This window comes from Nycticebus coucang, chromosome 10, assembly GCF_027406575.1.
Source record: "Nycticebus coucang isolate mNycCou1 chromosome 10, mNycCou1.pri, whole genome shotgun sequence".
NCBI classification, from domain to species: Eukaryota; Metazoa; Chordata; class Mammalia; order Primates; family Lorisidae; genus Nycticebus; species Nycticebus coucang.
In genome coordinates, this window is record NC_069789.1 from 20,925,899 (window position 1) to 20,951,029 (window position 25,131).

At 39.5% G+C, this 25,131-nt stretch overlaps 1 protein-coding gene across 5 annotated transcripts in view; it reads right to left on the reverse strand.

Annotated features, from left to right (window-relative positions):
* Positions 1–2,927: 2,927 nt before the first annotated feature.
* Positions 2,928–25,131, reverse strand: part of ARID4B (AT-rich interaction domain 4B) — a 166,160-nt gene continuing 143,956 nt past the window's right edge. For 3 of the 5 annotated variants that reach the window (XM_053605847.1, XM_053605848.1, XM_053605849.1), the window contains 5 exons: positions 17,725–18,933; positions 14,851–14,964; positions 11,935–12,150; positions 10,686–10,832; positions 2,928–4,674 (listed from right to left, as the gene is read on the reverse strand). In XM_053605847.1, coding sequence (XP_053461822.1) covers positions 4,547–4,674; positions 10,686–10,832; positions 11,935–12,150; positions 14,851–14,964; positions 17,725–18,933 — 1,814 coding nt within the window. In that variant the 3' untranslated portion in view covers positions 2,928–4,546. The other 2 variants (XM_053605850.1, XM_053605851.1) reach the window with 2 other exon arrangements.

The following is a 25,131-nucleotide window of genomic DNA, read 5'->3' on the forward strand; positions in this document are numbered from 1 at the left end:
TTTAAGAGGAAGGAGGGGGCCTAGCCGGCCGGAAATGAGGCTGCCTGCCGGGGTAAGGAAGGAAGGATTTCCAATGTCAGTCGGAATGAAGAGCGTGCAGGAGTTTTTAACTCTTACGTCTTTTCTGAAATTTGACATTCAGAATGAAGTTAAGAGCAGATAGTTGGAGACCACAGCTTTTACTAATCACATGGATATACAGTTGGAAAGATTTTAATGCTGCTCTGCTACTCTGCCAGGAAAAGTCAATGCTTGACATTCAAAACTTTTTTTTTGAGACAAAAGTCTCAAGCTGTTGCCCTGGGTTGAATGCTGTGGCATCACAGCTCACAGCAACCTCCAACTCTTGGGCTTAAACGATTCTCTTGCCTCAACCTCCCAAGTAGCTGGGACTACAGGCGCCTGCTAGAAAGTCCCAATTATTATTATTTTTTTTTTATAGTTGTCATTGTTTAGCAGGCCCGTGCTGGATTTGAACTCACCAACTCTGGTGTACGTGGCTGGCACCCTAACTGCTGAACTACAGGCAACGAGCCCATTCAAAACTTCTCTATGCTGGTCTTGCTTGCCTGCCCTCCCAAAGTCATCACTTTCCAAACCCTTTTCAACCAGCTTTTCTTCACCACCTCTGCTCTTGTATTCCTCCCCCAATAGTTTCTCTCCTCTTTCCTCTGCTGCAGACTAGTACCCATCCTTTAGGCCCAGTATAGGTAATGTCTTAAAAATGAAAATTTCTCTGCTATTTACTATAAGGACATAATCATTTTCTAAGCCCCCATCGTAACTATAATCTTTTTTTGTGTTATTTACAGTCTCTTTAGATGCAAAGGCAAGACATAAAGCTATGTCTTATCCTGTATGATGTATCCCTATACACTGTGCTTAGAGAATACTTTTTTTTTTTTTTTTTGAGACAGAGCCTCAAGCTATTGCCCTGGGTAGAGTGCTGTAAAATCATAGCTCACAGCAACCTCAAACTCCTGGGCTCAAGCGAGGTTCCTGTCTCCGCTTCCCAAGTAGCTGGGACTACAGGTGCCTGCCACAACGCCCAGCAATTTTTTGGTTGCAGCCGTCGTTGTTTGGCGGGCGGGCTGGATTCGACTCGCCAGCTCAGGTGTATGTGGCTGGCGCCTTAGCCGCTTGAGCCAGAGGAGCCAAGGCTAGAGAATACTTGTTAAATTGACATCTGGGTAACATTAAGATTATTAAATTATTGAATAATTTGGGTAAAACAGAATGACTTACAATCTTTTGGGAATAGCCTTGCTTTTTGAAAGCTCTTAACAAAAGTTCACTGGGACCATACATGACCTCTTATATCCCCCATCAGATAAGGTTATGAAAAACTGACAGCATTAAATGTTTGGCACTAGGCATTGATTACTAAGCCCCTTACTTTGATTTCCCATAATATTGATCCCCTGGTATCTCACAAAGATAACAAAAACCTATGTCCATGCACGCATGAGATGCAACTCATGCCTTTGTCCTGTACAGTCCAATGGAGAAATTCTGTTCTTTTTTCCTCATTGTTTCCCAATCAATCCTGTTCTTCTGCACTCCTAACATTATTCCAAGAATCACTGTGTAGCTGGAAGACTGCAAACTCATCCTTCCTATCTGGCCTTTATGACTCTTCCTCTCCACTCTAGCCTGTGTGTCACTGCATTTAGCCGGATGTCTCCTCCTCACAGGCTTTCTCTAAGTTTTTAATATGCTAACACTATGAGTCTGTAAGAATGAAATGTGCTATGGAGAGCGTTTTCAAAATATATTTGAAAACAAATTCCCAGAGCATTTCCAGGGACCTGTATTCTAGGAACTCATTTTGGGGAAGCACTGTTCTCCAGATATGAAAACTCATCCCTTAAAAGTTAAAGCTAATTTCTATGGAATAAATAGTAATCCCAAAGATGCTTTAAAAATACATACTTGAACTTTTTAAACCTCTAAGAAGTTTCTTCCTTTGCTCTAAAGAAAGGATTTTCTTTAGTGGAAAGTCTACTACACAGGGCCCAAAACCTACATTATTAATTTTAAAACTTTGGGGTAAAGCATGGTTTATCAATAATTAAGGTTAGTTGAGATCTTTAACATTTTGACTGCAAACAATGCCTATAGGCCTTCAAAGAAGATGTTCCTTTGCTTCACCTGTAGGCATTATTTTGCAAATACAAACAGAAAGCTTTACAAAAATCATGAAAAAGGACCCATATTTCTGTACCCATAAGTATTGCATTTTTATGATAATGAACAAACAGTAGCACGCCTCCCCTGTATCCTAATAGTTGTGATCACTGCAAACCTCAACCAAAGAGATTCTCTTGTTTCTGAGCACCCAATAGTTTTTTTTTTTTTTTTTTTTTTTGCAGTTTTTGGTTAGGGCTAGGTTTGAACCCGCCACCTCTGGTATATGGGGCCAGCGCCCTACTCCTTTAAGCCACAGGTGCCACCCTGTGCACCCAGTAGTTAAAGATCAACATCAAGTATCACCCCAGACCAATTAAATAGTCTCGTTGGGGTTGTGGTCTAAGACTGTTGACCATTGTTTTAACAATACCTGGCTGATTCCGACTTGCAACAGAGTAGAGTGTACTAAATGATAAGAGACCAGCAAGGGCCCAATAACATTAAAAGGAAAGAAAGCTGATGGTAATGGTTTCAAGTGTTTAAAATTTTTTGATTTTCTTGGAACCTCCAAGTCCTAAGAATAATATTTATATTCTGACTCAAGCAAAATAGTTTATGCAAAGATAAAAGAATGCCTAACAAATCTCTTATCTGATTAATGGACTTTAAATTTTTATAATTGGAATCCCTTTTGTTATGTTAATCCCTTGTGATAATGGATACTGGGTATACATGTTCCAGTCAGTATCACCCATAGAAATAAAATTACTTAAATATTTTAGAAACAAAATCAAGGATTCACAAACTATGGCATTTTATTTCAGAGCCTTTGCTTACATTTGTACAATATATTACATAATTCTTCACTGTTTGCAGATCCTAATATATACTTTATAGCTTTTATTCTATAAGCTTTTCTTCAACATTTTGCTGTCAACAAATCTTTACAGTCCTGTACAAATTTGAGTAACTTGAAACCATTTTCAACAAAATTAGTTACTGTAAGCACACACTACAAGACTGAAAATGCTTTTCTTAGAAAAGTTGAATGTAAAGGATTCTGACACGTTAGCATCTACAACAAAACGCTTTGAAATTCTCACATGTCGTATTGTCAGAAAACAAAACATGCCAGCCCCATCCAAAAAAAGTACACAGAACTACAATTAAAACAGTAAAACAGTCTGTACAGTAAAGTACTGTGTATTAACAGTGCCAGGTATTAAATAGCTTGAATGAACACATCCGCAATATACAAATGTCTTACAAAGGTGAAGAATTAAATACAAGTGCCAAACAGAACAGAGATTGGAATCATACAACGTAAACATAAAGTCAATACAAGTGAAAACAATTTTGTATTCATTTTGGATTTTATACAAGGCATTTAATTTTATAGGCCTACCACCCAATTAGCTATTTATATTTAAAATAACAGCCATCCTTTTGAGAGAGTTCATATCAGCAATCTTGAACCATGCTAATACTTATTCCTGAAGTCCTTTTATTGTAGCTCATATAAAATAAGCAATACAAATGAATTATCTGTCTTTAAGGGAAAAGAAACATTTACAAGAAAAACACAAAAATATAACTGTTATAATTCATTATGAATAAATATACACTTTGAACTGGCTAAGTACAATCTTTATACATTGTTTAAGATTTAATACAGTTTATTAGCCATTTTCTTTTTTCACACAATGTATTATATCAAAATTAAAAAAAAATACTGATTTATAGAAAAATGGCAAAGTACAGTAGTTCCATTCCAATTTGAAGGGGCATGAAAAGCCACTGCAAGACCTTTTAGCCTAATTCAACCTGTAAACATTTTCAGTCTTTTTTAAAGAATCTTTAATATTTGGTTATCAGGATTGATGTCTAATATCCTGTTAACTGCAGGTTTTGAATTTATTATATGTGCTTGACTTATACAATTAAAGACACCCTAAGGTGACTTGCTTTAAAAAACAATTAGCTTGTACAAATGAAAATAGGTTCATATTTTTTCATAAATAAATGGAAAAATATCAAATGTTCCAGCTTTAACAAAATACAAGGGAATACATATACAGTAAGTTATCTTAACATGTTCTGGCCCACCTCCTAACTATGCTTACTGTATCGTCTCTACAGGCAGTGAAAAGCCTCCAGTGGCCACAGTGGAAGGCCTTCAAGTTACCAGACACACATTTCCCGGACAAGTTGGAAACAATTATTGCTTGAGGAAAAGCAGTTCATTGTACTTTTTCTTCATAAAAAAAGTGCACTTAAGTGCCAAGTCAGCTTGTCAAGAAACAATTTTTAAATATAAAATAGTGCTTGTCTGATTTTTTTTGTGCCACTATGCAGTATAAAAAAGACGTGGCCCTCAACAGCCATTAAGTGCAAAGTGCTTTAGCAAGTCCTGCTGTCACCTGCACTCAACTGACATTCCATTCTGTGATGTACTGGACATTGATGGTTCAGCTAAAGTTAACATAACAGCAGCTGTTATGGAACTGGATGAAGGCGAAGAAGAGGATGAGGAAGTAGCAGCACCTAAGGAAAAGGGAGACAAAACCAGAGCTTAATAAAAAGTGTATCTACCAACAGAAAAAAAACCGTGAGTCCTCTGAACTAAAATTCTATTGTATTCCTCAAAGTCATTTAGCTTACAACAAAAACAGTCACTTTTCACAGTACAGTGATGTAAAAAAAGGAAGAATGAGTGTGGCTGAAGGAGCTAGACAGTGCCCAACACAGAAGAAATGAACAGGGACACAGCGGGCCAGGAGCCTCCAGTGTGTAAGACTTGGAACTGAAACACAGAATATACTTCTTGAAACAAATGCCATCGAGAACCTTGAATCACATGGGAAAATTCTGTAATCCATCCAAAAATCTTCTTCCCTCTCCTGATTCCTTCCTTTTTAGAGTTTTCTTATACATTTAAAAGTAATGAGGATAAGTTAGAACGAAAGAGTTCACAGCTGACCCACTGCATTCTCCTCCACTAAGTTCATAAAGCAAATGTCCCATTATTTTCCTCAGAAAAATTCTCATTGTTACGGTGTTCAACAGAGTATTTTTTAAAGAACACATGGCACAGATTAAAAAATTCATTTGGTACAGGTGTGTAAGGTGGAAAAGTAAATCTCCCTCTCATCCAGGACACTCTTAATTCCCCAACTTTCCTCCCCACTGTTACTAGTTGCTTTGTATTCTTTACAACTCTAGATAACAGGCTGGCAAATTACTGTCCTAGTGCCAAATGTATGGTTCACCTGTTTTTGTAAAGAAAATTCACTATACAGCCAGGTCCATTTGTTTACATATTGCCTATGGAATATTTCACACCTACCACAGAAGAGTTGAATAGTTTATACAGAGACCAAATAAGCCCACAGTCGTAAACATTTTGTCTCTTTACAAAAAATGTTTTGAAACTTCTGTTCTAGCAGAATTTTATCTCTAGAATCTAGATGTGATATGCAAATTTAAAGTATGATGATATCATAGTTTCAAACAAGTAGAAGTATAGCGTAGTACTGATTTGATTTTTTTGAGTATATATATATATACATACACACACACTCCATATATGTGTGTGTGTGTATGTATATATATATATTTTTTGTTGTTTGTTTTGTTTTTTGGAGACAGAGTGTCACTATGTAGCCCTTGGTAGAGTGCCTTGAAGTCACAGTTCACAGCAACCTCAAACTCTTGGGCTTAAGTGATTCTCTTGCCTCAGCCTCCCGAGTATCTGGGACTACAGGGACCCGCCGTAACGCCTGGGTATATTTTTTTGGTTGTAGTTGTCATTGTTGTTTGGCAGGCTTGGGCTAGATTTAAACCCACCAGCTTTGGTGTATATGGCTGACACCCTAGCCACTGAGCAACAGGTGCCGAGCTGAGTTAATATATTTTAAGAGAGTTTTCCATATTAGTACATAACAATTTTCTCTTTTCCAAGTTTAGTATTCAACTATATTTATAAACCATAACTTAACTCCTAGTCTTTTGCTGTTATCAATAATAATGTAATAAATCTTTTGTGCATTACAAATACAATTTTAAATGTCTATTTTTCATCAACTTAATCATACAAAATCACACAATTCAACAATTTCTACTGTTATAATAAGTATTAGTGTAAAAAACTTCTTTGTGGGGTGGCGCCTGTGGCTCAGTGAGCAGGGCGCCAGCCCCATATGCCGAGGGTGGCGGGTTCAAACCCAGCCCCGGCCAAACTGCAACAAAAAAATAGCTGGGCGTTGTGGCAGGCGCCTGTAGTCCCAGTTACTCGGGAGGCTGAGGCAGGAGAATCACCCAAGCCCAGGAGTTGGAGGTTGCTGTGAGCTGTGTGATGCCACGGCACTCTACTGAGGGCAATAAAGTGAAACTCTGTCTCTACAAAAAAAAAAAAAAAAAAAAACTTCTTTGTGGCTATCTATTTTTCCTTCAGATCTATTCAGAACAAGAATTACCTAGTTCTCCAAACACATAGCCAAAATGCTTTCCAAGGTAACTGTGCCAATGCTCCCAACAATTCTTTTTTTTTTTTTTTTTTTTTTGTAGAGACAGAGTCTCACTTTATGGCCCTCGTTAGAGTGCCGTGGCCTCACACAGCTCACAGCAACCTCCAACTCCTGGGCTTAAGGTGATTCTCTTGCCTCAGCCTCCCAAGTAGCTGGGACTACAGGCACCCACCACAATGCCCGGCTATTTTTTGGTTGCGGTTTGGCCAGGGCCGGGTTTGAACCCACCACCCTCGGTATATGGGGCTGGCGCCTTACCGACTGAGCCATAGGCGCCACCCTACTTTGTTTTTTTTTTTTTTTTTTTTTTTTTTTGGCCAGGGCTGGGTTTGAACCCACCACCTCTGGCATATGGGACCGGTGCCCTACTCCTTGAGCCACAGGCGCTGCCCCAACAATTCTGAAAGATATGAATTTCACTGTAGTTTTCCTAGCATTGGTTTTAGTTCTATTAATTTATATTTCCTTGGTAACCAGGATGAGCCCTACTCCATTTTGTTGTTATACTGAGATAGCCTCTCACTCTGTTGCCTAGGCTAGATCTCAATGGTGCAATCATAGCTCCCTGCAACACTGACCTCCTGGGCACAAGTGATCCTCCTGTTTCAGTCTCCCATGTAGCTGGGATTAAAGGGGCAGTCTACCATGTCCAACTAATTTTTTTATTTTTTGCAGGGATAGTCTTGTTACATTGCCCAGGCTAGTTTTAAACTCCTGGCCTGAAACAATCCTCCTGGCCCAGTCTCCCAAAGTGTTGGGATTACAGGTTTAAGCCACTGCACCTAGCTACTGACTTTTTAATATTCTTTAGGAACTAACTTTTAATGCTACCTGCCCAGAGAAATCATCTGTTTAGCAGAATCATTCATTATAGAGAATTTGTGGTGACCATATCTACAAAACACTGTTTTGAAGGAGTTTCTGAATAGATGTGTTGTTATATAGAAAATCCTATATAAAAAGTTTTTGGTTACTGAGGAGTGAAGAACTCTAACAAAAGTGATCATAACTGACACACTGATCAACACAATAGTTTCTGTTTTAAAATGGTACCTAGTATCAAACACGTAAAGCCCACATCCTCTTCCTTTGACAGAGTGTTTCTGTATATACTTTCTGCATATTAACATTTAATTTGATTTCAAATACTCTACAACTTAGACCTTCTTTCACCCAAATCAAAAAGCCTGGACAAGTCCAGGTGCGGTGGCTCATGCCTGTAATCCCAGCACTTGGGAGGCAGAGATGGGTGGATTACCTGAGCTCACAGGTTCAAGACCAGCCTGAGCCAGAGCGAGACCTCGTCTCTACAAAATAGCGGGGTGTTGTGGCAGGCGTCTGTAGTCCCAGCTACTTGGGAGACCGAGGCAAGACCTCTTGAACCCAAGAGTTTGAGGTTGCTGTGAGCTAAGACACCACAGCACTCTATCAAGGGTGACCAAGTGAGACTATCTCAAAAAAAAAAAAAAAAAAAAAAAAAAAGGAAATGAAAGTGTTTCAGAGGATAGTAACAAAGACAAAAGATGAGGGGTGGGAAGGCCAAGTCACAACCCTACAATATGTGACTTTTCTCTCCTCCCACCTGTATTGTTCTGTTGTTCTGGCCCACTTCATAGTAAAACTCAAGATCTCCCTGGGTTCTAGGCTTCTACTCTTCCTCCACACCCGCCCACCAGCTTCAACTCAGATTCTATTCCCACAACTCACTGAAGATGCTCTTGAAAGGTCAAAACAAGGATTCCTGCATTTCACATAGCTGCTTGCTCCCTGGCTGCTCACTTATTTTCCTGGTCCATCCTCTCCTGGTTTTCCTCTTTCCTCTTCATTCTGGGCTACTCCTTCTTAAGCCTTACTAGTTCAGTCTTCTCTTCAGCTCTACTTCTAAAAGCTGGCTTGCCTCAGCTTTATCTTTCTTTTCAATCCACATTTCTTTCCCAAGTGATCTACTCAGGTATCGGGACTTTCAAACCTACTTGCAATACCCGCTGAACAAAGATAAGCCACTGACTTTAAAATTCTATCCTTAGTCCTGACTTCTCCTGAGCCATCAACCTGCATCTCCCCCCTTCTACCTGATATTGCCACTCGGATATGTGATGGGCATTTCAGAACTTAACACAGCAAACCCACATCTTGTCTTTACTACATCTGCCCCATTTCCAAATCCATGTGTCTAGTTCTTCCAGCCAAAAGCCTAGACGGCATCATCAATCTCTCCCTTTCCTTCATCTGCTACGTCCAATCCATCAGCAAGTGCCATTATTTCAACATCGCCTGTTCTCCAGCTTTACTGCAAACACCCTGGTCCAAGTCACTATCAGCTCCTACCTGAACCTCTACAATGAGCTCCCTAGTAGACATGGCTTACATCAGTGCCCCTCGAGAATCTACCAGCCATACAACAGTAAAATCCAAAACATTATAAAAAACTTGTTCCAACAGCTATTCATTTCACTTAAAATCTAAACAACTTATTCTGGCCTACAAGGCTCCCACATAAAACGGCCTCTGCTTACCTGGCTGATATTTCTACCACTTTCATACCACAATAGTTTTCTTTTTGTTTCTGAAAAGTACTAGGTGTATTCCCACTTTAGAGCAGTGAATTCTCAACCTGGGTGATTTTGCCCCCTCCAGATATTTGGCAATGTCTGGAGACACCTTTGGTTGTTACGACTGTGGAGAGCTACTGGCACTAGTGGGTAATGGCCAGGGATGCTGCTGAATTCCTACAATGCACAATATAGCCCCCTAGAGCAAAGAATTATCCGGCCCCAAATATCAACAGGGCCAAGTTTGAGAAAGCCCAGCTTAAGGACACAAGCTGTTCTCTCTGCCTAGGACTTGTTATGGACTTAATTTATCACCCCCTCCAAATTCTATGTTGAAGCCTTTATTCCCAATGACTGTATTTGGAGGTAAGGAAGTAATTAATGTCATATGGATGGCACCCTAATCCGAAGGGACTGGTGTAGTTATAAGAAGAGACACCAGAGATTCCTTTCTGTACCCACAGAGACCATATGAGGACACAGCAAACGGAGGAGACTGAGAGAAAATACATTTCTGTTGTTTAAGTCACTCGGTCTTCGGTATTTTGTAAAAGTAGCCCTGGCAAACGAAGACAACTCTTTTCCCCCAGATTTTAACTTATCTTACTTCCTCTTGTCTTTCAGGTATCAACAAAAGTATCCTGAACATCTGTAATCTACAATAACTCATTTAGTCACTGCCTTAACATAAATCTGTTTTCTTCACACTGCTTTTTTCCATATGAAATTATCTTATTAGGATTTTTGCTAGTAAACTATAAACTCCATGAAAGTGAACGTATTGATTTGAAATTTTATTATTATTATTTCTTTGAGACAGAGTCTCACTTTGTTACCATGGGTAGTGTGCCTTGGTGTCACAGCTCACAGCAACCTCTAACTCTTGAGCTCAAGCGATCCTCTTGCCTCAGTCTCCTAAGTAGCTGGGATGACAGGTAACTGCCACAAGGCCTGGCTATTTTTAGAGACAGGGGTCTCACTCTTTATTTTTCCTTTTACCCTTGGTCGAGTGTTGTGGCATCACAGCTCACAGCAACCTCAAAGTCTTGGGCGTCAGCAATTCTCTTGCCTCAGCCTCCCAAGCAGCTGGGACTACAGGCATCTGCCACAATGTCTGGCTATTTTTTGTTGCAGTTGCCATTGCTGTTTTAGCTGGCCCGGGCTAGGTTCGAACCCGCCATACTCAATGTATGTGGCTGATGCCGTAACCACTGTGCCATGGGGCGCCGAGCCAGGGGGTCTCACTCTTGCTCAGGCTAATCTCAAATTCCTGAGCTCAGGCGATCCACCCACCTCGGCCTCCTGAGGATTACAGGCATGAGCCACTGCACCTGGTCCTTAAGATTATTTTTTTACTTAATGATGAGGAAAATAAGACAGATTAAAGAACTTGCCTCAAGACAGACAGACGTAAACCCATGTTAAACTACAGAGTCAAAAACTCTGTGTTTTAATAAGGTAAGGTAAAAATACTTACTTTCTCTCTCTTTCTTCTTTAAACGCTTTCTCCTCCGATCAATGGACGCTACTTCAGATTTTAACGACAGATAATGTTTTCTGATTTCTTGCAGTTTTTCTTGAAGAATTGTGATGCGTTCTGCACTTGTCATATTTTCCAGGTCCGCTGTGAATTTAAGACTTTCATTAACATGTATGTTTGAAATTCAATATATAAAAGAGAACATAGAGCATGGTTGCAGAATGCAGTCAAGGCTGATACACTAAAAAACCAAAGCTTATGAAGTATTTGCTTTCCAAGCTTTTTTCTTCCCAGCATGGAACAATGCCTAGCACACAGTAAGTATCTGTTGAACGAATGAACACATACAGAATTCAAGGTCTCATAAACTCAGTATATATGCCAAGGTATCCACATTCATATATAGAATCACCGTGTATCATTAAAAACATCATACTTAGAAATGAGACAGGAAAGACAATATTGTATGTATTTTTTGAGTGTCAGGACTGTGGATAAATTTTTCTCTCTGCCCTCTTTTTGTTTTATTTTTTATGAGAGTGTATGACTTTTAATTAGAAGAAAATTTTCAAACGCTCTAAAGCAATCTTCAATCTGAGAATATTTGAGATATTTCCCTGTGTAAGAAACTTGAGCCTTTAAAAAAAAGAAAGGACAAGAAAATTATGGTGATTTCTCACATAAACAGAAGTATAGAAGGAAGCATAATGAAGTCCATGCACCCATTATCCAGCTTCAGTAATTATCAAATCTGTACCTCATCCACATCTCATCCCTAACACCAGATTATTTTAAAGCAAATTCCTAGTATCACGTATCAGAACTATCAAGTTAGTACTGGCATTTGTCTTAATTGCCTTAAAATTTTTCTTTTAACAATTTGTCAACTCAGGACCCAAATAAGATCTATAGTGCGGAGGTCCTCAAACTTTTTAAACAGGGGGCCAGTTCACTGTCACTCAGACGGTTGGAGGGCCGGACTATAGTTAAAAAAAAAAAAACAACTATGAACAAATTCCTATGCACACTGCACATATCTTATTTTGAAATAAAAAAACAAAACGGGAACAAATACAATCACACTGCCACATGTGGCCCGTAGGCCATAGTTTGAGGACCCCTGATACAGTCCAAGTGTTTGACATGTCTCTTCAATTCGGGATAGGTTCTTTTTCAGACTACTGGGATCAAGAGGTATTGGGATAAAGTTCTATGCTTAATTGTCAACTTCCTATATGTCACTTACACATCTGAAAACTCCACTTATAAACTTTCGGTAATCGATTGCTGGGTTCCTTGAGATCCGGATCCTTGTCCCCATTCTTCCCGCATTTTCCTGGAGACTGTGTCCTTGCAGGAGGTTTGGTACCATGAGACTTCACTCCAGTGGAAACTGATTTGGCCGAGTGACTCTTAGTTACAGTTTCACCAGCTGAAAGTTCTTCACTATCACTACTGTTTGCTGAAAGAAAAACAAAGTATCAATAAACAAAAATGTAATGATATGTGGTCACAGATTTTAGTGGATAATTTTAAATTTATCATTTAGATTTACTACTACAGAAAACAACCTGTCTGTAAGAACAGAAAATCACATACAAATGCAACAGCTTCTTAAAGGAACCTATCCCCCAAAGAAAAATCCCACAAAAATCTCTTCTTACCTGAACTGCTAATAATAATATATATATTTTTAAATCACTCATGCTAATCTTTCATTACACTTGGTAGACTGTCAAATATACAAAAACCTCTTAAATGGATTTTTATTCTATCGTCTTAACATATAAAGTAGAACATAACATCTTTTAAAATGACTCACTGCAGAAACTTCTTACTTCTAATACTTTTAGATTGCACACACATAACATTTTCCTACTCCTGTGGCAACAAATAATGACACATGATCATCATATTCAATAAGAATCTCTCAATTTTGACATGAATAATGAAACTCTTCGTGAATAACTCGTATACCATATCTGGACTAAAATAAATCATCAATTTCACACTAGAAAATATATTATTTTGTGAAGAATTCAGAAGTCTGTGTAATAATTATGTTATATCTAATTTTGCTAATTAAACTTCAATACTAGAATGTAAATAGTTTTAATTACCCTTCACAGCTTACCATGTGAACAGGTAATGGGATTACTATTTCCATAGATTACCTCTTTCTTTCTTTTTTTTTTTTGAGACAGAGCCTCACCATGTCACCCTCGGTACAGTGCTGTGGCGTCACAGCTCACAGCAACCTCCAACTATGAGGCTTAAGCGATTCTCTTGCCTCAGCCTCCCAAGTAGCTGGGACTACAGGTGCCTGCCACAACGCTCGGCTATTTTTTCGTTGCAGTTGTTTAGCTGTCCCAGGCCGGTTTCGAACCCAGCACCCTTGGTATATGTGGCTGGCGCCGTTAACTACTGTGCTATGGGTGCTGAGCCTAAATTAGCTCTTTCTAGATAAAAGTATTATTTTAGATTACTTTACTAGCTTATTCTCAAAGGTTAACTCACAAATTCAATAATTAAAATGGGAGGATATAATCCACTATTATATCTCTATATTATATGGAAATACTGACTCGTTGAGATGAGCCCTTTTCAGAAATGTCATTTATTTTTCCTAAAGTCTTGAAGTCAAAAACTTAACAGTGTAAGGAAAAAAAAATTTTAAATATCCCATCAGTTACACCAAATAATTGATGACCAATATAGTTTGGCACATGTTTATTGATTTCTTCATTAAATAACAGCCACCAAAAAAAAAAAAAAAAAGCCAGGTTCTCAAAGCCTAGCATTCCAAATAGTTAAGGTAATAATAGCAACTCCCCCCCTACTGTGGTGTTTTGGAAATAAAGAAACTCCATCACTCTTTTACACATATCTCACACAAATTCCCTCCCAGCTCCCCCACTGCTGCTCCGAACCCCCTGGCAAGTCCTAGCTAAGACACCCAAGGCGTGGCCCCACTCTGTGCAGAGGCTGGCTTCAGCCTGGCTTTCGTGGCCTTGCTGAGCACAGCCGCCCGGGGCCCCAGGGACGCCATATTCACCGCCTGGAAGTCATATGGGCTCAGCAGAACCTCGGGGAGCTGGCCGAATAACCCTTTTCTGCACTGAAGTGCAGCCAAGCCGGCTGCTAGCAAAGGTCAGGCAGTGGAGGTGGCAGGAGTCTCCTGGAAGAGCAGCAGGAGGTCAGTGTGGGGAACCTGAAAAAAAATTCTTTACATATTTTCTGCTTCTTACTTTGTCTACAAAAGAGAGATAAAATGTGTAGCCCTCAGAAGAAATATAATATTATATATATATTCTCTGTAGCCTGATGCAGAGTCATTGTTAAAATTAAGTCTTTGGTTGGAGCATACTTCGCAAAAAGTATCATTTGCTAAGCTGTTCTCAGGTCACGTACTTTAGGGTACCAAAGATAGATATCATAGACTGGCACTGTTGGAATTATAGCTGAAAAGCTATCTTGATTCTTTACTTCTATGCTGACTTGGCCTTGAAGAATTATTAAGCAATTTCATCGCAACAAAAATAACATATAACTGAAGCATTTTCACATTATGTGATACAAGTAATATTAAGTGGAAAGAACTGTGGGATATAAAGGTAACAAAGACAGTGATGTTTATATTATGCTGGACATTATTTTTAAAATAGATTACCTGATCATTCATCAGTAATCAATACCACCGCTGAAAAAGACCAACTTGCTTACTCCTAGAATTTACTTAGGATAAAAAATCTTCTGTGACTATTCTTTTAAAACAGCCTCATAGAATCTGTATTGTACTATCCCATATCCTGAATATACTTTTTTTTTTTTTTTTTGGTAGAGACAGAGTCTCACTGTACTGCCCTCGGGTAGAGTGCTGTGGCGTCACATGGCTCACAGCAACCTCCAACTCCTGGGCTTAAGCGATTCTCTTGCCTCAGCCTCCGGAGTAGCTGGGACTACAGGCGCCCGCCACAACGCCCGGCTATTTTTTTGTTGCAGTTTGGCCGGGGCTGGGTTTGAACCCGCCACCCTCGGCATATGGGGCCGGCGCCCTATTCACTGAGCCACAGGCGCTGCCCTGAATATACTTTTTTTTAATGAGGAAAAAATATACCAGCTATTCCTTTTATATTTTGAAAATTAGAGGTTTCATACTTACTGCCTTTTCCCTTCTTTTTGTTGTTTACCACTGCTGCTTTATGGCTTCTTTTCTGCTTTTTGGATGAACTTCCACCTCCCTGAGCATCTTTCACTCTTTTCTGACCTGTACAGGCTATGATGGGAAAGAAATTAAGTAACACAAAATAAAATCAAACATTCCCTAGGTATAAATTAATTCCATATTTTAGAAGTACAGAACAACCCTGAAACTACATGTTCATGAGACTTATAAATCATCACAAGAATTACTACAAATTTTTAATAAACTGTCATTAAGGAAAAGGAATTCTTATATATAATAAAAGTTAGGATTTTTTAAAAAGTAAAGTACGCACATCCTCATTAGAAAAGTTAGATATAAACTGAAATGGTAGTAATAGTTTGAGTCTAATAACCCCAAAATAAGTATATGCTGAAAATAAAAACTGAAATGTGTTAAACTTCAATAAAAACAAAATTATTAAGATTTAACAGGTTAGAATGTTAATGATATGTCCAGTAATACTAATATAATTTGAAATGATTTAACGATATCAAGGGGATAAATTTTAGTGGTAATTCACTCTTTTTTTTTGGTCCTTTTTTACCAATTTATTTCAAGAATAACTTAGCTCCCCGGGCATTGGTTGATTAACATGTACACCATTTATACAGTCAGCATAATAGCTCTAAGAAATGTCTCATGATCTTGGAAATTATCCCCAAAACAAAAGTCTTCCTTTTCTTCAAGGACTAGCCTAATAAGTCTTACATCTTTCCTGATGCTCCAGGCTTCACTGATTAATTGCTACTCTATAAACCGTAGTATTTTTCTATACTCTTCATCTGGTCCTTAGCATTTGCTATGTTTCTATATTTTTCTAGTAAGAAATAGGCTTTTATCCCCAGACAGTAACAAAGCTATCTCCATTCCATTCCAATGTCAGACACTATAACACATTATATAAATTAATATTATGATAAAATTATGCCATATTTGCTAGAAAAAAAAAGTTTCTTGCTCCTGTTACCAATAGTAAAAGTCAACATTCAATATACAAAACATGGCTTCCTTGGCAAAAAAGAGAACTGGCTATTAACTCTCTATAGAAATTTTCTTTTTTAATGGGTTAGACATTACCTTATTTCTTTGTAATTTTTCATAAGGCTATTTTAACATAACAATTGGAGTGAAATATAAAGAGGTGACTTAGATATTGACCACAATGAAACAGAATCTTGAAAATAATTTTCCGGTTTCTCTTCAAGAGAGTTTAATTCTAAAGATGTCAAATACTAAGAAATAAAATAAAAATCTTCATATAGGGGTAAACTAGAAGAAAAAAACAAAATCTAAACAGTAAAACTTAACATTTCTACTTTTGTTATAATAGGGAATCTCTTAACATTTCATAGTAGACAATTTTCATAGTAGACAAATTTACTAACATGAGGTCTTAAAAATTTATTTCTCAAAAGATACACATTCCAGAAATACTATAGGATAATGTCTTTGATTTAATAAAGCAAATGGTCTCTCTTACTCTATATTTGGGAGTAGCTCTCAAATCTAGACATGAGTGGATTCAAAAGGGCAGTGTTGGCTTGGCCTATCACAGACAAGAGAGCACAATGCCTTTTTGGTCAATTTTAATCTTTCTTCAGATATGAGGAACATGGTGAGGATACAAGCTCTTAAGAATTATAATAAAATATTATTGTTAAAAGCCTACCTAATCTTCTGTGATAAAGGATTCTTTCATTGTATTGATTTTATGGGGTTTTTATCAGTTGCATTTAAGACTCGAGGGTTCTTTCATTTTGAAGATTACTGTATTCATCATCTGGGTAATTCAATTCCACGACACAGTATTGCACTCAAATACAATCATAGTAGCTGTACTTGTGAATGTGAGAAAACCAAAGACCATCCCAATTTAATTGCAACTATATTTTTTATTTAAGAGAAATGTTTTAAGTCAAGATTTGTGAGAAAACTTTAGATTAACTCATCTGATCTAGAGCACATCTCTTTTAAGCTTTGCTAAAAATCTAAAGCTAGCACACTAAAATATGATATTAAATAAAATACATACCCTAGTGCTCTATCTTTACAATGGAAAGTATGTTTCAACGTCAAGTATCAGTATGCTGATTTAAAGATCCCTGAACAAAGTGGTTTACAGGACAGATGATGACAGAGGTACAGCAATGGCACCATCAAAGGCACAAATTTGGAAAAGTACTAATTTGAATTTCCACTTTTAACAACTTCACGGAAAATCAAAAAAGTATTACTTTAGGTTATTAACATACACACTGGTCCTTCAATTTGGAAGCTATGCATCTAAAAAAGCATCAAATTCCTTTACAAACTCACACAAGTTAGTCAGGCTTGAAAATCAGTTTGACACGGTTGTCTGAGGAAAGCAGTGCCTGGACAGTTGGTTGCTCCAAACCCCTACATACAGTATTTGGTTAAGGGTGGAGGGGTCTGTCAATAAATCAAAATGTTTGTGAGAAACTGCACATTACAATTGCAAAAACAATGTTACAGAAATATATTTAAGCTGCTCATGCCATATAGTCAACTAGTGTATATAATGAATTTTCAAACAGATTTGGATTTGGGCCTGGGTGCAATTTCTAGCATGTGTTTTGGTCCATAATGAAACATCATGGACAGCTCAAGCAAAGGGCAGTAAAGCCTTCTCAAGCTCTTAATGCATTCCACTATTCATTATTCAAATTACCTTTCAAATCTCCATTTTTACCATGTTCACACAAATACATCACTTAAAAACTTCATGTTATGACAAGCGATAACTGAAACCACTGAAACTTTCAGAGGGGAAATCCTAAAATACGTTAATATACATTTTTCCCTCCTCACCTTTTTCAGGATGTTCTGGTTCTGGCTGGTTACTACTGCTGGAGCTCACACTTGCATCAAAGCCTGCTGGTGAGCTATTTCCTTCAGAGTGGAGGTCTTGGAGCTCTCCTGCAACACTATCCACCTCAATTGTGCTATCGGTTTCACTCTTGATACTTCGAACCTCTTCTTGGTTTGGAGCCAGTGGTTCTGACACTGTTACACAAGACTGCTGCCGACTGGCTTCTGTTACAGTGACTGATGAAGGGGATTCGGGTGTAGTAGGTGGGGTATTTAGCACTGAATTACTGCCGCTACTTGGAAACTCTGCTTTTCTATCACTGACCTCTACTATTTTTTCTTCAGTGGGTTTACTATCAACACTGACTGGCAGTGGTTTTTCTAGCTCTGTACTGAGTGAACAACTTTCCTCTTCAGCTACGGTCTGTAGTGACTCCTCTGCTGTCCCCTCCTCTGGGGCAGGGTGGGGTGGGGAGGCTGCAGCCTCAGTATCAGAGTCTGAAAAAAGTTCCTTCAGTGTTTTCTTAGGCCACTGTCCCTGAATACTTGACCAAACATCTTTTCGATCTTTAGCCCTGCTGTTCTGGAGTCTTTCATCAGAGTTATTTAAAAGTTTGATCCTTTTTTCTGCTACTTCTGAAAATCCAGAATAGAAACCAGTTGTCCGTAGAGATTTTCTTTTTTCCTCCAAACCATTGTATTTCTTAGTTGGTGTCACCTTTGCTTTTGACTTTTCTTCATCGTCATCGGAAGAGCTGTTGCTACTGTTTTCTATGCAAAGTGACTCTCTGTTCTTGGCCTTCTCTTCCTTTTTCCCGGGTGACCCGCTTTTTAAACACTCTTCGGTGTTGCAATACCTTCTTTTACCACGTTTCACTTGTGGCTTTGAAGATTTATCTGTTGTATCCTTCTTGATATCCTTTCTCTTTTTTGTGACTTCATCATCTTCATAATCAGTGTCTTCTGATAATCCTTCTATATCTTTTCTTAATCTTTCTGGAGATTTTGACACTTGTTTGGTTATTACCAAATCTGTGTGGACTTTGTTTTCTTCTAGCAAAGATGAACTGTTCTGTTCTTCTTTTGAAATAAGATCATTTCTGGTGTGGGTCAAATGATCAAACTTAGATTCCTCTTTGCCATTATTATCGACGTCCTGAGCACCTCTCTCATCTTCCTGCTCACTGTCTTCAGCAGAACTTTCAGAAGCTAAAAAATAAGAGGCAAAAAAAAAAAAATTATGAGTATGACAAGAACAATAGGTATGTCTCTCATGTACAAGGCACTTTATACGTAGCTTCTGTGCTTATAGCCACTCTGGTTGCTAATTCTTACGGCATTTTACAGGTGAAGAAAGTGAGTTTCGTAAAGGTTAAGACATTCACCAATGATGGAAATGTTCTATTATCATGATAACAGTGGCAGCTATACCACATACTTAACGCCAAAACTCAGAAAACTGTCAACATAAAAGTGGCAAAATTTATTTTATGCAAATTTACTTCAATAAAGCTGATTATAAAAAAAACTTCTCCAAATTTATCTGAGTAAAAAATAGAGAGAGAATGTAGCTCCAGATTGTAATACCTCCAAAGCTTGAATTCTCATAAAACTGTGGCTTTCATTTTTCAATATAATAGTGATTATTCAAAGATTTTGTAACAACGTATTACCAGGGTATTTTTTTTTTTTTTTTGGAGACAAGAGTCTCACTATGTCACCCTCAGTAGAGTGCTATGGCATCACAGCTCACAGCAACCTCAAACTCTTAGGCTCAAGCGATTCTCTTGCCTCAGCCTCCCAACTAGCTGGGACTATAGGCACCTGCCACAGGGCCTGGCTATTTTTTGTTGAGGCTGTCATTGCTATTTAGCTAGCCCAGGCCAGGTTCAAATACGCCAGCCTCGGTGTATGTGGCCGGCACAGTAACTACTGTGCTACAGGCATTGAGCCGAATACCCTGGGTATTTTAAAGAAAATGCAAAATTGGCTCAGTGCCTGTGGCTCAAGTGGCTAAAGCGCCAGCCACATAGACCTGAACTGGTGGGTTTGAATCCAGCTGGGGGCTCGCCAAACAACAATGATGGCTGCAACCAAAAAAATAGCAGGGTGCCTGTAGTCCCAGCAACTTGGGTGGTGGAGGCAGGAGAATCACTTGAGCCCCGGAGTTGGAAGTTGCTGTGAGCTGTGATGCCATAGCACTCTACCTAGGGCGACAGCTTGAGGCTCTGTCTAAAAAAAAAAAAAAAAAAAAAAAAAGAACATGCATAATTAAAAAATAACTTAAATGAAAATAATTACAGAATTTCTTAGTGGTTATTTAAATAAACAATAAAAAATAGAAAATAATAGTTTTTATTATGATGTTTTATTTTTTGTTTGTTTTTTTGAGATGGGTATCACTATGTTGACTTTGATGGCTTCAAACCATCCTCCCACCTCAGCCTCCTGAGCAGCTGGGACTACAGGCATATAACATTACTATGTTTTAACAAAATATTTATTGGCTTGCTACCTATAGTTCAGTGGCTAGGGCACCAGCTACATACATTGGAGCTGGTGGGTTCAAATTCAGCCCAGGCCTGCCAAACACCAATGACAACTATAACCAAAAAATAGCCAGGCACTGTGGTGGGCACCTGCAGTCCCAGCTACTTGGGAGGCTGAGGCAGAAGAATCACTTACGCCCAAGAGTTTGAGGTTGCTATGAGCTGTGACACCACAGCACTCTATTGAGGGCAACAAAGTGAGACTCTGTCTCAAAAAAAAGAAAGAAAGAAAGAAAAGAAAAAAAGGAAACATTTATTGGCCAGGCACGGTGGCTCGTGCCTATAATCTTAGCACTTAGGGAAGCCAAGGCGGGTGGATTGCTTGAGGTCAGGAGTTTGAGACCAGCCTGAGCTAAACGCAGGCATTGTGGTAGGCATCTGTAGTCCCAGCTACAGGAGACTGAGGCACGAAAATTGTTTGAGCCGAAGAGTTTGAGGTTGCTGTGAGCTATGACACCACGGTCTACCCACTGTGACAAAGCAAGGCTCTGTCTCAAAAAAACCCAACCAAATAAATAAATTTTTTTTTTTTTTTTTTTACTTTTTTTTATTTTTTTTGGCCGGGGCTGGGTCTGAACCTGCCACCTCTGGCATATGGGACTGGCACCCTACCCCTTGAGCCACAGGCGCCGCCCCCAAATAAATAAATTTTAAAAAAACCAAAGCAGTTTAGATGAGGCGTAGTAGCCCATGCCTATAATCCCAACACTTTGGAAGGCCAAGGAGGGACAATCACTTGAGGCCAGGACTTTGAGAACAGCCTAGACAATAAAGCAAGGCCCCATTTATGGCTAAATACATTAGCCAGACATGGCAGTAGGTGCCTGTATGTATCACTACTTGGAGGCTGAGGCAGACGATCACTTGATCCAGGAATTGGCGGCTATTGTGTACTATGATTGCACCACTGCACTCTCACAGCCTGGGTGACAGAGTATACTCCTGCCTCTTTTTTTCTGAGACAGAGTCTCACTCTGTTGCCCTGGGTAGAGTGGCACGGCATCACGGCTCACAGCAACCTCAAATTCTTAGCCTTACAAGAGTTCCTCTTGCCTCAGCCTCCCAAATAGCTGGGACTATAGATACCCACCACCATACTCGGCTAGTTTTTCTCTTTTCAGTAGAGAGGGAGTCTTGTTCTTGCTCAGACTGGTCTCAAACTCCTAAGCTCAAGCAATCCACCCGCCTCAGCCTCCCAGAGTGCTAGGATTACAGGCATGAGCCACCTCGCCCAGACCAATCCAGCTTCTTAAAAAAAAAAAAAAAAAAAACTGTACCAATTCAAGAGATTAGAAACATTAATTGAAAAATTAAACACTGACTCGGCATCCATAGCACAGTGGTTATGGTGCCAGCCACATACCCCGAGGGTGGTGGGTTCGAACCCAGCCCAGGCCAGCTAAACAACTGCAATAAAAAAATAGCCAGGTGTTGTGGCGGGCGCCTGTAGGCCCAGCTACTTGAGAGGCTCAGGCAAAAGAATCGCTTAAGCTCAAGAGTTGGAGGTTGCTGTGAATTGTGACGCCATGGCACTCTACCCAGCGTGACATAATGAGACTGTTACAAAAAAAAAAAAAAAAAACGAAAAAGAAAACTTAAACATTACAGCAGTCAGTAAGAGGATTGGAAGATAAAGAAATTTCAAAAAAATTAAAAGGAAAAAGACAAAAGAATACATACAAAGCAAAAACCAATAAGCGTATCAGAGAATATGATATAATATCAAAATAATAACTAGGCAAAAAAAGAAAATGGTGTGGTGGGTGTGGTGGCTCACACCTATAATCCTAGCACTCTGGGAGGACTAGCCAGGTGGATTGCTTGAGCTCACAGGTTCGAGACCAGCCTGAACCAGAGCGAGACTCCATTTCTACTAAAAAATATAAAAAACTGAGGCAAGAGGATCACTTGAGGCCAAGAGTTAGAGGTTGCTGTCAGCTATGAAGTCACCATGGCACCCTACCCAGGGTGACAACTTGAGACTCCGTCTCAAAAAAAAAAAAAAAAAAAAAGTGAAATGCAGGGGAGAAAATAATCCACAAAGTCATTAGAGAAAACTGCCTGGAACAGAAAGACACAAATTCCTAGAATAAAACAGCCCAGCAAGGGCACAGGGGGTGAAAATACATCCTTATAAGGTATACCTCATGGTGAATTTTTTTTTCTTTGAGAGAGTGACTTGCTCTATCATTGGGGCTAGAGTGCAATGGCATCATCATAGCTGACTGCAAATTTAAACTCTTGGGCTCAGGTTTTGCCTCTGCCTGAGTAGCTGGGACTCGTATGTCCCATCATGCCATCTAATTTATTTTGTAGAGACAGGGCCCCACTATGTCACTCAGGCTTATCACCATGAAATTTTAAGACATTAAAAACAAAAAATTATTACATTCCAGAGAGAGGGAAAAGCAAAAGACAAAAAATAAAATGAGCCACATATAAAGAATCAGGAATGAGAAGTGCTCTGGATTTCACAGAAGCAACACTGGAAGCAAAAAAAAAAAAAAAAAAGTGCCAATAAATCGTTGAAGGAAAAACTTCCAAACCAGCCAAACTACAAATAGAGATAAACAGTCTCTAAAAATTTACCTTTCTTCTCTTGCAGCTGTTCTCAAGAAGCTCATAAAAAATTGGTCCACTAAAATCAGAGTATCCCAGGCAGGCACTACCATACTTAGCTAATTTTTCTATTTTCTGTAGAGAAAAGGTCTCGCTATATGGCTCAGGCTGGTCTTGAATTCCTAGCCTCAAAGTGATCCTCCCACCTCAGCCTTCCAAACCTCTGTATTACAGGTGTGAGCCTCTGTGCCAGAGTACACATTCTTTTCTTTTGAGACAGAGTCCCACTACGTCACCCTTGGTAGCGTGCCGTGCTTCACAGCTCACAGCAACCTCAAACTCTTGGGCTTAAGCAATTCTCTTGCCTCAGCCTCCCAAGTAGCTGGGATTACAGATGCCCGCCACAGTGCCCAGCTATTTTTATTGCATTTGTCATTGTTGTTTTAGCTGGGCTGGGCTGGGTTTGAACCTGCCAGCCTCAGTGTATGTGGCTGGTGCCATAATCACTGTGCTACAGGCACTGAGCCAATACATTCTTTTAATTCATTTCATAGATCAGATAGGCCCCCTTCCCTGCCAGTAAGATTTAAAATAAACCACCACCACCCCAGTCTTCATTGCTTTTATTATCTGATACTTACTTCATTCTGCCTTAAATAGTAAGCAATAATATCATCATAAAAGATCAGAATAGTTGTAAATCAACGTAAGCAAAATTGGGTTTTTTTTATAAAACATTGTCAGTATAGTTTTATAATTTGATGTGTATAAACCAAATTATGCTGGATATGCCAACAGAAAGGATGGTACAGAAAGAAGGAATAAAAAAATAACAGTGGCTGGGGCGGTGGCTCACACCTGTAATCCTAGCACTCTGGGAGGCTGAGGCGGGTGGATAGCTTCACCTGTCTGAAATGGTGGTTTTGACAAGTGCCGAAGTTTACAGTTTTGGGGAGAATATTTTTCAACTTTGTCTTTTTCCTTGTCTAATTTATTCTAGGTTAAGGAAAAAAAGTATTCATGAGTTTGAAACCAGCCTAAGCAAAACGGGAGACCCCCGTCTCTACTAAAAATAGAAAAACTGAGGCAAGAGGACTTCTTAAGTCTGAGTTGGAGGAGGTTGCTGTGAGCTATATGACACCACAGCACTCAACCCAGGGCAACAGCTTGAGACTCTGTCTCAAAAAAAAAAAAAAAAAAAGACAGTAACAGGATGGCGCCTGTGGCTCAGTGAGTAGGGCGCTGGCCCCATATGCCGAGGGTGGCGGGTTCAAACCCAGCCCCGGCCAAACTGCAACAAAAAAATAGCCGGGTGCTGTGGCGGGCACCTGTAGTCCCAGCTACTTGGGAGGCTGAGGCAAGAGAATCGCGTAAGCCCAAGAGTTAGAGGTTGCTGTGAGCCGTGTGACGCCAGGGTAGAGGGCGGTACAGTGAGACTCTTGTCTCTACAAAAAAAACAAACAAACAAAAAACAGTAACAGTGCTGTACAGTGAATGCTGAATTTCAAGTAAAATTTAATAGATCTAGTATTAACAAAACAATTTCCAAGCCCCAAGCAATGATTAATATTATTGCAAGTACAAGTTGAGTATCCCAAATCCAAAATCTGAAACTTTTTTTTTGTTTTTGAGACAGAGTCACAGTCTGTCTCCCTGACTAGACTGCCATGGCATCATAGCTCACAACAACCTCAAACTCTTGGGCTCAAGCTCTCCTCCTGCCTCAGCCTTCTTTCTTATTTTTTTCTGACAGATTCTCACTTTGTCGGCCCCCTCTCCCTCTTTACCCCCTCCCCCGGTAGAGAGCTGTGGTGTCATAGCTCACAGTAACCTCGAAGTCTGTGCTCAAGCAATCCCCTTGCCACAGCCTCCCCAGTAGCTGGGACTACAGGCACCTGCCACAATGCCCGGCTACTTTTAGAGATGGGTCTCACTCTAATTCAGGCTGGTCTTGAATCTGTGAGCTCAGGTAATCCACTCACCTGGGCCTCCCAAAGTGCTGGGATTACAGGTGTGAACCACTGCGCCCGCCCGCTGTCTCAGCCTTCTGAGAAGCTGGGACTACAGGTATCTGCCATAACACCCAGCTAGTTTTTCTATTTTCAGTACAGACAAGGTTTTGTTCTTGCTCAATCCACCTGCCTTGGCTTCCCATAAGTACTAGGATTGCAGGTGTGAGCCCCTGGTCCGGCCTCAAAATCTGCAACTTCTTTTTCTTTTTTTCTGAGACAGAGCCTCAAGCTGTCACCCTGGGTAGAGTGCCATGGCATTACAGCTCGTAGCAACCTCCAACTCCTGG